The following is a 16,091-nucleotide window of genomic DNA, read 5'->3' on the forward strand; positions in this document are numbered from 1 at the left end:
ATTTAATTGATGTAATGAGAGGAGAGTCCCTCCTACCCTTCTGTTATATAATTATTATATATTAACTGAGTATCCAAAAGTGTGCTAGGTGCCATATGGAGTAATTTAAAAAAAAAAAGTCTCTCCCATAGTCTAAGCAGAAACATGGTGGGATGTGGCAAGGCAAAATGGAAGAGAGAGGGAAAATGGGGGCTGGCAAAGGGTACAAGTGACTTGATTTTTAAAGAGTGTTTTTTGCCTGTTGCTGCCAGTGACTCTATTGGGAGATGCCGGGTGGTCAGCATTTTTGAAAATCATGCCACAAGTGTGACCCTGCCAGCAGGTAGGGGATCTTGGGGGACAACTACTGCACTGGTGGGGTGCAAAATAAACTTTATTAAGAAAATGTAAAAACGGGGAAAATTCAATAGTGAGGGGTATGGGGTTTGTTAAGGTAGACAATTGGGGAGGGGTTTCTTTTAGTAAATAGGATAGGGGGTTTCAATAGTGGGGTACAATACAGTTGGTAACCAATTAACACTGAAGTATAAATGTAACAGGTAGCTAACAGTTTTTATGTAAAGGGTGTGTCACAGCAGCATATAACCAACTAACAGTTATGGGTAAAATGTGTTAAATAACCAACAACTCTAGGTAAAAATATGTCACAGTGGTGTAAATGTAAAATGTGAGGTGTGTTAGAAAGGAAAAGGGTAACCAATGGGGGTTTATGCTAGACTTTAGTAATACAATTGAGTTTTGGCAGCAGTAGGAGTGGGGTGAGCACGTGGGGGAAGGGATTAAAAGAGAGAGAGAGAAAGGCAGTGGTAGAGGAATGAGGAGCACGTGGTGGAGCGGAGACCAAAGGCAGAGGCGCTGCGGAGGGAGATTTCAACTCAGGGAGACACAGAGAGCAGACAGACTGCAAGTTTAAACAGCAGAGAGACTGCAACGAGTGACTGGGGAGCTCGGGGGGAGACACGGGCAAGCTCGGGGGGGACGGGGGACAGACTTAACCACAATTATACAGAACACAGCAAAATCTTATCTATGATCTAACTTAACCAAGACTACACAAATTAGCAAGTAACAGAACACAGTGCAACAATTTTTTAAACCTAACTTACAGAGCACAATACAAACAATTCTTTAAACCTAACTTAACCACAGCTATGCAAAATGAAATTACAACTTATCTGGACTAAGAACCTGATTCTAATAGGTGCACCTTACACTCCCTGCCACTTCTTTGATTGGGAGGGGGAGCAGTTCCAGAGGGCAGAGTGGTGTGTGCCCAGGGTACAACCCAGGGGGGGCTAGTGGTGGCCGCAGCAGTGGGGTGGCTGCAAGCCGGCAGCCCAGGATACAGTCCAGGAAGGCACAGCCTAGCAGCGGCACAGGCTTATTTCTAGCAGCAAAGGCGCTGCGGAGCCAGAAACAGATTACAGATACAGACCAAGGAGTTAGCTTGAGTCTGTCTGCTGGGGAAACAAGGCCAGCAGCTAGGACAGGGGGAGTTTGCTAGAGGGAGTTCTTACCATTCCACAGGACAGCAGCAAGCACAGAGACAGGAACGGCAGTAGCATCGGAGGATGGAGAGAGGACTCAATTCGCTTACAATAATCAGGAGATCTCCAGGCACAAATTCGTTGTTCGTGGGAGGGGAGTTTAAAAACGGGGGTATGCTCAAAAACAAACGAGAGCGGGGAGAGGGCCCCCCAAAGACCTCTAGGTGATCAGACCAGGTGGCAAAGCAAGGACCTTCTCCGAGGTCTGATCAGAAAATGTCCGGCTTTAAAGGCAAACTCAGGCAGTTTCCCACCAGTACTTTTGATTGGCTCCTCTTGATACAGGGGAGGAGAGAAGGCAGGGAAAGGCTGCAGGTAAGCACAGGCATGCCTGGGCATGTTCTGAGCCACAGGTATGACTCATATGCTTAATTAGTTGGCCACTTCAGGTCTTGCATTTCTGGGCAGCGCCCCCCACACCGAGCCCAGGTCTGAACAAAGGAACCAAACAAAGACGCAAGAAGCCCCCTCCCTAGGCAGAGCAATGGCTCCAGTTAGTCTGTACAAGCCATTCCTATGAATAGGGCTGTGACTTTAGTTAGCACAATGGCCGGGAGGGGCGGCCACACAGGACAAACAGAAAGGAGAGGGGAAAAAAGGAATGCAGCAGGGGGACAGCTGTAACAGACAAAGTGTGGTGTGGTCACTCCCTGTTTTCTAACAGCAAAATACCAGCATTGTCAACTAAAAACTGTCCCTGGTCAACGGTAACAAAGCTTTTTACAGACTGTGTGTTCCAAATGACCATGTTACGGGTTGGAGATTTGGACTCTGATCTTAAGGAGCTGTTGAGAGTTGTGATTCCTTTTGCATCAGTTGAGATGTCATTTGTGGGAAAATAACATTTGTTTCTCTATTAGGCTCTTCGTGTTGCTCTTTTTTTCAGTACACAACACTTAAAATATCAGCTTTTTGTTCACTTCATTTCTACCTTCTCTCCTTCCTCCCAAAAAGGTGGTAATGCTAAAAGAAAAGCACTTTGACAATCTTATTGAATGTAAAATAAGTAAAGTAAAAATAAACTAGTAATACTGCAAGAATTAACTTACTAACAAGGCATTAACAAGGGGAAGTTGTATACCTCAGTCTGCAAAGAACCCTTTTTCAAGAATTTATTTGTGGAGAGCCATATGACACCTATACCGCTATATCTGTTCTTTGTGCTATAGTATTATATCCTCTTATTTTTTTCTGGAAAACTTTCAGGTTATATAATTTTTTTTCCTACTCTTTTCAGAGTAATTCTACAGTCCAGTGTTCAGAAAAGTAAAACGTCTGAACCTAGCATTTCTGGCAGTGCAGACATTAATAAAAGAACTACCAGGTCTGCTGCAAGAAAAAGCAGTTTAAAAAGGTGAGAGTTACTCTTTTGAGCTGGCATGTCCATTGCTGGTGATGGACTTTGTCTGAGGGAATATTAGCCTCCTAGTGACAAGGAATTACATTTTAAAATATTTTATTTATCATGTAATGAGACTGTCTGGAGCTTTGAATCTCTTGTGTCATACATTTCTGAGTGAATTTTGGAAACTGGGAGACTTGTATTGTGGTTATTATGTATGATTTAAGGATTACTGAATTTAGGAGTTTGCTGACTTAATAGTTCCCATCACAATTTCTACAGGTATTGTGAAGAAACCTCTCCAGAAACAAATTTAAAAAAAAATTGGTGAGAAATTGTATATGACAATGTGGTGGAGAGAAGGGTGCAGTGGGGAGTTGAGAAACAGTACAAGTGCAACAAATTAGAAATTCAGATGGCAAAGAACTAACTTCCGTCAAATGTTCATAAATATCTCCTCTGTAACACCCTTCTCTACTCCTGTAAGATCAAATTTATTGTCATCCTTTTTTCTATTGGTCTAACCATCCAATAAGAAAATAAACATTAAAAGTTCCACTCTTTCCAGAAAGTCAAAGAACATGAATGATTGAAGCCAACCATTCAGCATAGAAAAGATCTATTTCCTTGTCTTGTGTGGAAAAGAGGGTATCTTTAATATTGAGGGAAAACACTAGACAATGTTTCACAGTTCTCTTTGGGGAGAGGGACTCCTCCTTTGTCTTGGCAAGGATTAATATGGAAAGAGAAAGCAATATAAAAACTAAGAGGAATTAGACTGACCACTAATGAGATATGAGAAAATAAATCATAGAAGCACACTGGCTTTGTATCACAGAGGTGTAGAAAATGCATAGAGTGTGTGTGTGTGTGTGTGTGTGTGTGTGTGTGTGTGTGTGTATGATAGATACACCTCTACCCCGATATAACGCTGTCCTCGGGAGCCAAAAAATCTTCCCGCGTTATAGGTGAAACCGCATTATATCGAACTTGCTTTGATCCACCAGAGTGCGCAGCCCCACCCCCCCGGAGCGCTGCTTTACCGCGTTATATCCAAATTTGTGTTATATCGGGTCGCGTTATATCAGGGTAGAGGTGTATAGTGTACTGGTAATGAGATTTTTATAATGGGAAAAGGATTCAGAATTTAAAGTAGGTAGTCTGCTCTACAAGCACCTGGAGAATTTAAAAGTGTGGATGGTTTAGAACAAGAGTGTGAGTGCCTTCTTGTGTGTAATCACATGGGTACAAAGTATATTTACTTCTGACAGCTACCACACGAGTTCTTGTATCCATCCATGTGAAAAGCCAGTATGCAGACTTAGACCGTCTCAAGTTGTGCTGGAAATGAGCATGAGGTTCTAGCTCAGATCTGTAGGTTACACAACCATTAATTAGGGGAATTTAAAGCCATCAGTATATATTTTTTCTAGTGCTGTCCTCTTTCACATTCACAGATATCAGTACACTGTGGAAGAGAGATACCAAATGTATATTTCTCTTTTTTGGGAGTGAAACTGACAAGAGGGCTTGCAACTTTCAGTTTGAAAACAAAAGATCTAAGCAAATTAAATCCAAATCACGTATAATCTGTGGCGCTTATGTCATACAGCAGTTTCAAATAGTTTTTGATTCTTGAAAGTGACAATTTTTTGTCTTGTGCTTGTTGTGAATATCTTTTAATTAGTCTATCAATAAATGCTGAAGAGAAGAGCCTTATTTTGTTGGGAGGGAGTGAATCATTAGACTTACAACTAGGACTTATGAGTTGGTGTTTATATGCCATAAATACAAACTTAGTATGTGGTAGAGTTTCATAGAATTTCCTTTTCTCTTCTCTCCCTTCTGCCCTCATCCTTAAAGGGAAATGCAAACTATTTTAAAAATAAACAAACAAAATCAATCCTCTAATGGTTGGTAAAAGATGGAAACGCCGTATCAAATAACCTGCAGGACACTTCTAATGTAACATTGAGAGAATTTTCAGGGTATTATATAGCATTTGATTCATATTAACAAATAGTTAAAAGCTAAAAACAACTTTTTTTAACCTTACCTTAAATACCAGTTTTATGAAACACTATATTTAGTTTTTGCATAATTGTTTGGTTTGATTAGGTCTCCTTGACTGCAATGTTTTTATCAGTACTGATTTCTGTCCATGCTGTCCTCTCTGGTTCTGGTTATTTCTTATATTCTTCATCCCTCTTCTGTTTTTGAGCCTCTTAGCTCTGTAGCTATTTGTCCATTCAGTGACATACTGTTTCAGTTCCTGGAAAGCATCCTTATGAGTAGATCCTCCCTCCTAGAGAACAGCAGGCATTCCCCAGTTCCTTTCTTCTCATTTGTCACAATGAAAAAGACCTTCTGATAAATTATTATATGAAGAAGTGCTGCCACTTCGGAGATATCTTTTACAAACCTGGCATGATGCCTCCTGGCTCTGAGGAAAGACTTGTGCTCTTACAGAAGAGGGATTCCTCAGTTCATAAATGAGCACTAACTTTGTAGAGTCTTTGTAATTTGGCTTTCTGACAGTGCTTCTGAAACTTCTGCCCCAGATTTTTCACTTTAAACTGTATCTGATCATGTTTCTAATACTTAACTTTGAGACCATACTGCTTCAATCAGTTGATGACCAGATCCTGCCATTCAAGATATCTCAAAGCAAAATAGTACCATCCAATAGGGTCACAATTCTGGAGTTCTTAGACATTTTTCCTTCAAAAAAAGGCTGCTTGGTTGTAGTTCATATACGCATCATGTGATTAAATTTATACCCTCTCATGGGCATTATAAAGAATGTCCTCCCTACAATATGGATGTGTTTTTATTTACCTGTAGCCTCTGGAGAAATCTTATATGGAGCCAGTCTAGCACAGAATGAGATGGCTTTTGCAGCTCTCCATTTGGTAAAGCATATGCAGTCAATGGGTGACATCGTGGAGCTTCCATTAGTGTATTCAAAACAAAACAAAAACTGGCTTCCCATCCTTTTTGCCTGAAGTTTATTCAACTTTGTCTTAAAAAAAAAAATATTGGGTCCCCCAAACTGACTGCATTATTCCAATTCAAGCCTAATAAATGCAGGGTAGAGGAGAACAGTTCTGACTTCTATTAATACTGTAGTATTGCTGTTAATCTAACCCAGCATGTCTTTTGTGACACAATATTATTTTATCTATGTAAACTTTATCATCCAGTATAAACCCTTTGATTCTTTGGACATCACTGCCTAGCCAGTACTATTTTATTTGGTGTCTGTGTATTTTAATAGTCTTTCCTATATGACCAGATTTGAGTCCTTCCTCATCCTTCAAAATGTGAAGAAATTGTCAAGTAGTGGGTCCAGAATGACTCATCTCTCAGTAAAACTACAATATTTACTTCAAGTTTTCTGATGAGATTTATGAAGCCATCTCATGATAGTTTAATCAAGCCAATATGTACAATATTCGTGCCTTTTCCTTCAGGTGACACTATATATCTACCATAGTCAATGCCTGGTTGCCTAGAATGAGAGGGGGTATTAGTACATTAACATGGCAGTGTGGATGGGAGAATGTAATGGAACTGCAAGGGATTCATGTTGCAGCCTAGGGTCATGATCTGCTCTGTGACCTTAGGTTAACTGACTTGGTCAATTGGCACCTCACTTTCCCATCGCTAGGACATGGCTGCTGTAGATTGGTCCATAAGTGATAGGTCAGAGTTCAGATTTTACAATGTGCATTTATCAGATCATTTTATGGTGAAATTTTATCCTCTTCTCTCTTCCTTCCAAAATACAGACACTCCTTAAATTCTTATTGTTAATCTATTTAATTGGACCATTTACAGTAGAGGCAACATTTAATAATTATTCCATCTTGAAACAAAAAACTAGAATAATCCTAATACTGAGCACTTAAACTGCTTTTCATCCATTGAACTCAAAGTGCTTTACAGAGGTGGACACAGCATGTGTTAGTATCCCCACTTTACAGACTGGGAAACGGAGGCATGCAGCAAGGCAGTGACTGAGCCAGGAAAAGGACCCCCGTCTCCCAACCCCCGCTACCTTGTAACCTATCCAGTAGGGTCTTGAGAAATTCCAACACCAGCTGCATGAAGTAAAGAAACTAACAGAACCCTCTTCCCTTCAAAATGGATAGAAATTAAGCTATTGTCCCACTCATTACACTGTTAGCGTTCCATGTATTTAACAAGTTCTTGAGCTCCTTTGTTGTTAGCAATTTAGAAGAGAGGAAATAGTGTGTGTAGTGAGGATTTTGGGGGTTCAATGGAATTGGACTATAGGAATCATTATGCCAAGGAATAATTGTGACCTGTTGGCAGGAAAGGGGAAATATATGCAACAATTAATATATAGGTCTCTTAGCTTTTTTTCTCACCAGAGAAGCATGTCATAAAAACGAACAGAGTACACTTAACCCAATATGCTTTCACTATTGAAGGGAGCCATTAAGCAGCATTCTGCTCCCGTGTTGAGATGGAAATGGCATGCAGCACACCAGAGCTTTGTCTGTTTGTGATCTAATTCTAGTTTAAAAAAAATTAATATTTCTTTTCCATTCTTTTCTACTTTTCCCACAGTCTGATACCTCAGAAGGAGAAAAGGAAAAGGAATGCTTTACAGCAAATGCGCTTAATGAAATTATGGTACTTTGAATCATCTGCTTTTTCTTTACAAAGGTTTTTTTCCTACTCTTTGTAATCAGAATAGTAGTCTGTGCTTTCTTTACAATTGATAATTTATTCTCTATAAAAGTATCAAGTCTTTTTTTCTTTACAATTTTTTTCTTTGTAGTATTATGCTTAACTTAGCTTACAGTGGCAGAAATGTTAGAAAGATTTTACGCTTGCTTTGTTTTTTGAATTTCAAATCGGATGGTTTTTATTCCTCATAAATCTGTGTTTTATCATTTCAGTGGTCACTCCATACCAAGGACCAGGACAGTGCTGCGTTAAGTAAAAAGAAGTGACTGAAGAGGATGCTGAGGGGGGGAAAATGGAATATTGCTATGGAACTTAAAAAGTCTTTCCTTTCAAAGAAATTAACTGCAAAATGCAGCTAAGATTTAGCAGTAAAACTCCTCCTAATTTGTAGAAGAAAACAACCTGTTAAGATGCTTGACAAACAGTTCAGCTTTCTAATTCTAAATGTTTTCTCAACTGTTAAAAAAAACCTTGTAAATTTAGACTCAGGTGTAAATATCTAAACTCTCTATTATAAAGAGGGTTTACTAGTGGATATGATGCATGTGTGTAATTGTGATGGCAATCACTTAGCTGCTGGCCACCATAAGAAGTGAAGATGTGGTGGGAGCTTTTAAATATTTAATTCACTGTTGTCCGTCCAAGCTGATCTCAGTCTCCAATACAGAGCAAATCTTGGGAAGGCAAGATTTTATTCTCATAACATTGTACTTTCCTGTTGATTTGGATAGCCTTCCTTCTTTTGTATGTTTTTTTTATGAAGCTGTAATGTTAAATACCCAAACTAATTACTGGACACCAAAGACTGCTTTATTTCAAAGGGTTTTTTTAAACAATTTAACTAAAAGCTGTTAACTGTTTTATTAGTAATAGCTTTTAGTTGCTCAAATTGCTTGAAAACATGGATTTTCCTACCAGAGTTTATAATTTGAAGCAGCACCATCAAATTAGATTACACGGCTAGTTGAAAACTTTTTGCCTACTTGTGCTACAGGTAATACCTAAGGTTCTCAATCTTTCAGACATGGTAATGGTTCCTAAAGTTTATGCATCAGACCATGCTTTATGGTCATTGTCATAGTTTTCCTTGTTTAATCATTTTCTTCCACACTGAGGGGTGGGGGAAATAGGGGCACTTAAAAAAAAAAAAAAAAAAAAAAAAAAAAGAGGAGTTGTGATTGTAAAACCACTGAAATTGGCAGTGGGAAGCAGGTGTAGTCAGTAATTTTTTAAAAATGGTTATTTCAAGGTGGCAGTGCTCGTTTAAACATCCAGGTACTTTTGATTATTAAAAAAAAAAAAAAAAAGCCCTAGATACCTAATTATCTGTTAAATGTCATTGTAATTTTTTAAAGGTGACCTAGGATTTGAAATTTTATTTATTTCCTTTTCAATACCTTCTTCTAAATCAGAAAAGTTTTTCCTCCAGATTTATCCTATTATATTTGAACAGCTTATTTTCCCCCTAGTATCTGTGTTTGCCAACATCACATTTGAAATGTGCACACCCCTCAGAATAGATCTGCTGCTGCATAGCCAACAGTAAAAAGAGGTTTGTTTTTATGAGTTCTATATAAATACATCTGGGGAGCAAGGTTGAAATGTTACTCAGCAGACTTTTTTGTCCTGAAGAAAGACCTACTGTCTTGCAGTGGGAGGGAATGTTCCTACTAAATTTAAACACCCAGGTCTAATTTAATCCCCTTATTAGAGCATTAAAAAATCATCATGGTAATTGAAGGGTGTTCCCTAGATAGTGTAAGTAACAATATGTTGGCTTGACTAGCTTTTGATGCTAAAAGCAGAAGAGTATTAGTCCAGGATATGGTTACTTGTTAAGTTAACAGAAGCACCTCCCAAGTTGTTCTGAAACTTTTAATTATGCAAACTTGAATGTAATGAAGATAGAAGAAAAGGTTCTTCCAGTATAGAATCCAAACCTTGAACAGGTATTTAATATCTTTTTTTAGAAGAAGAAACCCCTTTGATTCATCTGACTTTGCTCCTTTACTTTGTACAGCTGAGACACTCTTGTCTCCAGGGAAATGGTAATCTTTGTGTTTATATTGCCTTTCAGAACAATTGGGAGCGAGGGGCTGAGCCACATCATTTTGGGGACAAGAGCCTTGTTAACCTTGTGAGGGGAGGAGGGACAAAATGAGTCAATGGATTTTTTTTAAAACAATTCCCTCTCTGCTAATACAGCCCCTTTGTTTTTTTTATTTGGGGTAGCGGAGCGCTCTTTACTCTGATCAAGAATTAGAGGCCCTATTGTGCTAGACTGGTGAGTCCAACTTCCACCAGTGACCTAGAAGAGAGAATGTGCAGTTAATGATGAATTGAAAATGTGCTCCCTGAACCATCCCTGTGGATTTTTTTTTTTTTTAAACCGAAGTGTGTGTGTCACCCAGGCCCTGTGGGGGCTGCCTCCCCCATACCTCTCACTTCTGCAGCTGCAGTTCTTGGGTAAGCCTGGAATGCTCTGAGCAGTTGCCTGCCTGAACGTAGGGGAGCACCTAGTAAAGGGTGACTCCCCTCTGCCCCATCCTTTCCAGCAGCTGCCAGGGCAGCCCAAGAGAGTGGGGAGATAAAGACACAGAGACAACACTCAATTAAAACTCCATGATTCTCTACCCTTATCCTGGTCAGAGCCAGCCTAGCAGTTGCTCTTAACTTGTGCCAGCTAACCGTCCCAATGGGACTGTCTGTCTGTTGCGGATAGCTGAACATTCCACACTCTCACCCTTCCCTCCTCCCCCTCTTAGGCCACCTATGCCCTGCTATACTGGCCCCATGCACTCCAGGTGGGTAGAATCCCCAGCAGGGACATTGTGAGGGATTCCACTCCTTTTATTACCTGAGTGATGCAAGGCAAGAGATTTTGCCTCGATCTTTTTCAAAAATAAAATGTTTGCCTCTAAAGCTGAAAGGATTGGACACCACGGTGCTAGGTGCTGTACAGGTAAAAATGTCCTAACTCTGGGGAGGTCACAGTTCTGTTTTTTTTATAAGCCTAAACAGCTGAATGAGGGGAAGGTAGGGTGGTTGGGAGGATTAGATTTTTTTTTTTTTTTTTTTTAAACAATAAGGCTTTTGGACAGTATGTAGTAGTTTTAACTTCCCAGCTGCCTACCCAGTTCTTTGCTTTCTAGGTATTTTCATATTTTGTGTACATGTTTGTGTTTTACCTCAGCACTAGAGTGAAACCGAGGAGTTGTCTGTTGTTGGCAAATAGTGAACTCATTTGTTCAGTTAAAGTCTGCCCAAAAATAATGTAATAGGTATAATTTGCTTATACATATGCACAGGTTGAATTGTTTGTACTGTCCGTTGAACCTGAAAAGAATCAGACTAGGGTTTGTTTGTTTTTAAGAATCACCCCAACATATGAAGTTTTAGCAAACTTTTAAATTACATTTTTAAAAACCAGATGAACTCTCGGACTTTCAATTTTGTATCATTGTTTTAAACATCAAATACTGATTTTAACTGAAAAACAAAGCCCGTCACAAATGTCTATTACATATAGTGAAAGTCTCTAAACAAAGTTTCACAGTTTTGTTAGTATGAAGATTCTGGGCTACCATTTTTCACTTCTGTACATCTGACGGTTGCGGAGAAACGCACAAATGCTACTGCCATTCTGTATTTGAATATTCAAATCAGTATTACTATTTAGTGACCAGCATTACCTCCTCATAGCCTATGTCATTTTAACATTTAGCTCGTATTTTCAATCTGACATTTGCCTTGCTTTTGCACCATACGTACCAAAGTTGTCTACACACAATTCTGAAAGCGAGGGGAGAAAGTGCTTCTTTTCTAAAGACTTGTGAAAGTGTGCCAAATGGAATGTACCTGTAAAACAGGCAGCTGGAGACCTAGAACTTGTGTGTGCTGAGAAGCTAGTTATCCCTGCTGTGATGGATGTATAATTCTGGGTGGGTGGCCCATCAGTTTTTCCCCATCCGCCCTTTTATACTGATTATATATATAATATTAGTGAAATATATATATAATATTAGTGAAATATATATATATATATATATATATATAATATTAGTGAAAATCCTACTTAAAATACATAGTAACTATTGGGTATCTTGGGTCAAGTTGCTGCTTTTCAGCAAAGTGTCAGCAATTTATATTAAAGTTACTCCCAGATCTTGACCTGTTGTTTCAACTGTAAATAGGAAAGTGCTGCAGATGTGCTGCTGTTTTTAAAGACTGGACAAAAACTATGAAGCTAGGATTTGTATAAAATGAGACGCACATTCTAAGTGGAAGAAAAATCAGCAATTATGTAATCAGATTGCTCTGCAATTTTATAATAATGGTTTGCAGACTTTCATTTGTCTTGTGTACAGAGTCTGAAAAGTTCTTTAAAACGTACTGAATAATCAGTGTTGCTCATCCTGATTTTTTTTAAATTGTATATTTCTAATCATATTTTTTTAAATCAGATTGAATGACAGAATGGGAGTTTTATTTTGCTGAAGGTATTTTTAAGATAAAGCTTCATGATGTCTTGTAAACTTAGTTTGATATGCATTTGTCATTTGGAAATCTTGCATATTGTAACTTGTTTTATACAAAATATTGAATAGTAATAATTGTAAATTATGAATTGTGTACAAATAAAACTATTAACCTGATGTTTCTTATTCCCAAAAACCTTGACAATCAGATTAGTCAGAGTCTGCAGTGGTGTGGGTGGCTTCCAACAGTAGATCAACAAATGGTAACATTTTTGTGACTATTCACTGAAATGCATAATATACTAATCATGCCTCCCTGACCAATATAATCAAAGTGCAAAATTGTAAGGGATAACTTTTCATTTACTAAAATGATAAAAACTCTTAATTCTCATGAATTATTCTTGCCTTGTTAAATATGTTTACTCTGTGAAGATGCTTACCTATAGCAAGATTAGAGGAGTGAGATTCAGGAAGCCAGGGTTTTTATTTTTTGACTCAGCTACTGACTTTGCTTTGAGCAAATCACTTAACCTTCTTGTGCATCTTTCCCCACCTGTAAAGTGGGGATAGTACCTACCTTTGTATAGTGCTGCAAGATAAAAATATCAAGTGCAAAGTATATAATATCAAATTTTATTGAAATTATGTTAATACACAAAATGTTGCAAAAAAGGGTCCATTGCAAACTCAAACTGAAAACTTCAAAATTTCACAAAAAAATTGTTTATTGTCCAACTCTAAAATTCTGTATAAACTCAAGTGGTCAAGCTGGGCTAGCCTAAAGTCAACCTTTGCCACTGGTGGTTGCCTCTGTCAAACAACAAAAACACACTAGACTCAGCTAATCTGCAAATTTTTAAAGCTCTGACACACAGCCTCATCCTTCTTCCCAAAAGCATAAATAAACCTTCCTCCCATCCTCCTGATATGTTTCCCATGCATATAACATCATCCTGTTGGCCTTGTACAGCAAAATGCTAATCTTCACTTCTCATCCTTTTCTGCTTTGAAATTGGTTAAAGATAATTATACTCTTATAAATATAAAAGTTTTTCATGACCTGAATAAGCTGCATGCTAGAGAATGAATGAGTCTCACGTCAATAGATATCACTGTGTGTAATTGTTCTAAGCCTGCGTGTCAATCAGTGACGGCTTATCATTGCAAAGACCAACAGTCAAACACGTTTTAAAAAAAAAAATTATATATAGTCCAGATCTGCAGGGAGGAAATGAAAATGACGGGCATCACAAGGGAGAATGTGCTGTCCTATCAAAACCATTTACTCTCAGTTAAGAGTTGGGCACTATGCTGTGTTGTTTTGAAAAAGCAGGGGGGTTATCTCAGGCCCAATGGGATAAAATGTTAATGAAACCTGTGTTTACTGTTACAACACTAAATAGTTAAGCAGGTTTGGGGTTTTGTCAAGTTGCTGGCTCACTTCCACTGTAACCATGACCACTGATCTTTTTAACCTTTTACTAAAGCTGCAGGAAAAAGGAAACAGTGCATTAATGCATTTGAAACAAAATATTAAGTAAGGCTTTGATGTTAACAATATCCTTTATTCCCTTTAGCTGTGACGAGTTTTTAATAAGAAAAATCCCTGTTTGACAGTCTTAAAGCTGGTATTAATTGTACTTTTTGGGGGGAAAGTAGTGAGATGAAATGGGCTGGAGCTACTGTTAGTCCAGTTATCTTTCATTGAAGACAAAACAAACACAAGAGATGAGAAAAGATTAGAAAAAATGCAGCTTCTGTCTTTAGCACTGACTGTATCTTGCAACCTTGCTGCTGGAGAGAGGTGGGCTCAGCTCACTCTTAGCCACTGCGATGTCAAATTTATATCAGCACTGAGCTGTTTATGGCACAGGTTTTAGCTGCCTCACTGGTCAAACTTACAGCAGTGTTGCTAAATGAGGTAAGAGGTGGGGAAGGAAAAGGATGCACAAAGGAGGTAGTGGCAGCACATTTCACGTTCCAGATGTTCAGGAGTCAACCAAGGCAGTTGGTGATAGCACTGGTTCCCTCTCTTTGATAGAGTAAGGCCAGCATGCCTTTCAGGATTAGGATGATGAGGGTCCAATGGTGGTGGTGTGTCCCATGAGGTGGCAGATGTGATGGGGAAGCTTGCTCCTTTCAGTCCACCTGTTCCCACTGTGACCCCCCCCATAAACAATGTCCAAGAAGGGGTGACATCACATTAACCCATCAATTGTAAACGTTTCCTCCCGTTGCTACAATCTTTTAGCTCTTTATGGGACCCTAGCAGCACCTCAGTCAGCTTGTGACTTCACTACCAGCCTTGAATATTCTTTATCACCAGTCTTTGAACCTAAACAATCCAGTTTGTACCAGTATATGTGCTTCTGACATTTTCTAACTTTAAAAACAGTTGTGTACCAGGCTGAGTTGGATTTTTCTTACCGTGGTCAAATGAGAGTAGAGGCCTCTGCACCACCGGAGTCACCTCTGGAATTAAAGATTTTGTTTTACCTATAGTTTCTATTTGTCCATATTGCAAAGTCTACACACTTGATGCATCTGAAGTGGCTTTTTTACCCATGAAAGCTTATGCCCAAATAAATCTGTTAGTCTTTAAGGTGCCACCGCACTCCTTGTTTTTCCACACTTAACAGTCTGTGCAGGAAACAGGACAGAATAAAATAGCAAAGGTGATGTGGGTTATCTTTCAGATGCATTAGGAAATCTGTGGTCTTGAGAGGAAAGTGTTTTCCTGATTCCAACCGGTGAGTTTAGCCTGAAGCACAAGGATGGAGAACACTTACCTTTCACCTGCATCTACTAGAGAAAAAATATCTGCCTCAATCATATCCCATACTGGTACATTCCACAGATTAACTGCATGTGCTAGAAAAAGTTGTATCTGTTTTTAAATGACCATTTGTCCCTTGGTTTTGTTTTGTTCTTTCCTGAGTCACCTAGCTTTGGATGCTGTCAGGCAAAGGATGCTGTACTACCTGGACTACTCACTTTAGCAGTTTTTATGCAAATTGTGAAAAGATGACTGGTTGTTTAAGAAAACATGTCAAAACCAGAAACCTTATGTTAATGCCCATCACCTGTCATATAGCTGAGGATACAGTTACTGGAATTTAAATGAAAGGACCCAGCAGGGCCGGCTCTAACTTTTTTGCCGCCCCAGGCAAAAATGAAGAGCGCCGCCCCGCTGTAACAACCCCCCCCCCCCCCCAGTACCGGCACCCCCCCCCAGCGCTGCGCCACTGAACCCCCCCCCCCGAGCGCCGTGCCGCTCAAAACCCCCCCCCAAGCACCGCGCCGGGCCACTCAAACCCCCGCCCCCCCTCCCGAGCGCCGTGCCGCTCAAACCCTTCCCTCTCCCCCCCCCCCGAGCACCGCGCCGGGCCGCCCAAACCCCTGACACCCCCACCCCCACCAGTGCCGCGCCGCCGAAACACCCTCCGTGCTGCCCGGCCGACACAAAACAAAAACACCACGAGCGCCCCCTGCCACTGGCCACCCCTTCTAAGGTGCCGCCCCAAGCACGTGCTTGGTCAGCTGGTGCTTGGAGCCGGCCCTGGAAATCACCTACCATGTATGCAGGAGCGTGGGGAAGTTTGGTGCTTTTTCTCCACCCTCATGGCAACACTTACAGTTCTACTTTGGCACTGTGACAGGATTCTGGTAATTATGGAAAAGCTTCAGCCACTGCAATAAGTTTTCCTGTAGGGTGAATTATTCATATAATGGAGCATTTAAGATTTTTGCTAGGATGGTCTTCCTGCTCAATGGAAACTTGTCCTTGAAAATAACTTCTTCTCCCTCCAACTGGTAGACACTCAAAGGGAAAAGGAACAGAAGATGGGCAGGACTAGCTGTTTTTATTTTTTTCATGGCTATGGCTTCTATATTCAAAAGCATTTGTCCTGTCAGGGAAAACCACCACCTTGGTCATACAGCTCCATCCAACCCAGGGCTTTCTGAAGAGATGGTAAATAAGATTCTTGTAGATCTCACTCC

General features: G+C 39.8%; 1 protein-coding gene across 3 annotated transcripts in view; it reads left to right on the forward strand.

The window, feature by feature from the left end:
• Positions 1-9,063, forward strand: part of CDC14B (cell division cycle 14B) — a 66,886-nt gene extending 57,823 nt beyond the window's left edge. The window contains exons 13-15 of one of the 3 annotated variants that reach the window (XM_065406121.1): positions 2,785-2,901; positions 7,486-7,551; positions 7,821-9,063. In XM_065406121.1, the coding sequence (XP_065262193.1) occupies positions 2,785-2,901; positions 7,486-7,551; positions 7,821-7,860 (223 nt within the window). In that variant the 3' untranslated portion in view covers positions 7,861-9,063. The remainder of the gene's footprint in view (positions 1-2,784; positions 2,902-7,485; positions 7,552-7,820) is intronic. The other 2 variants (XR_010561482.1, XM_065406120.1) reach the window with 2 other exon arrangements.
• Positions 9,064-16,091: the final 7,028 nt, after the last annotated feature.

Source organism: Emys orbicularis, chromosome 6 (assembly GCF_028017835.1).
Source record: "Emys orbicularis isolate rEmyOrb1 chromosome 6, rEmyOrb1.hap1, whole genome shotgun sequence".
Lineage (NCBI taxonomy): Eukaryota > Metazoa > Chordata > Testudines > Emydidae > Emys > Emys orbicularis.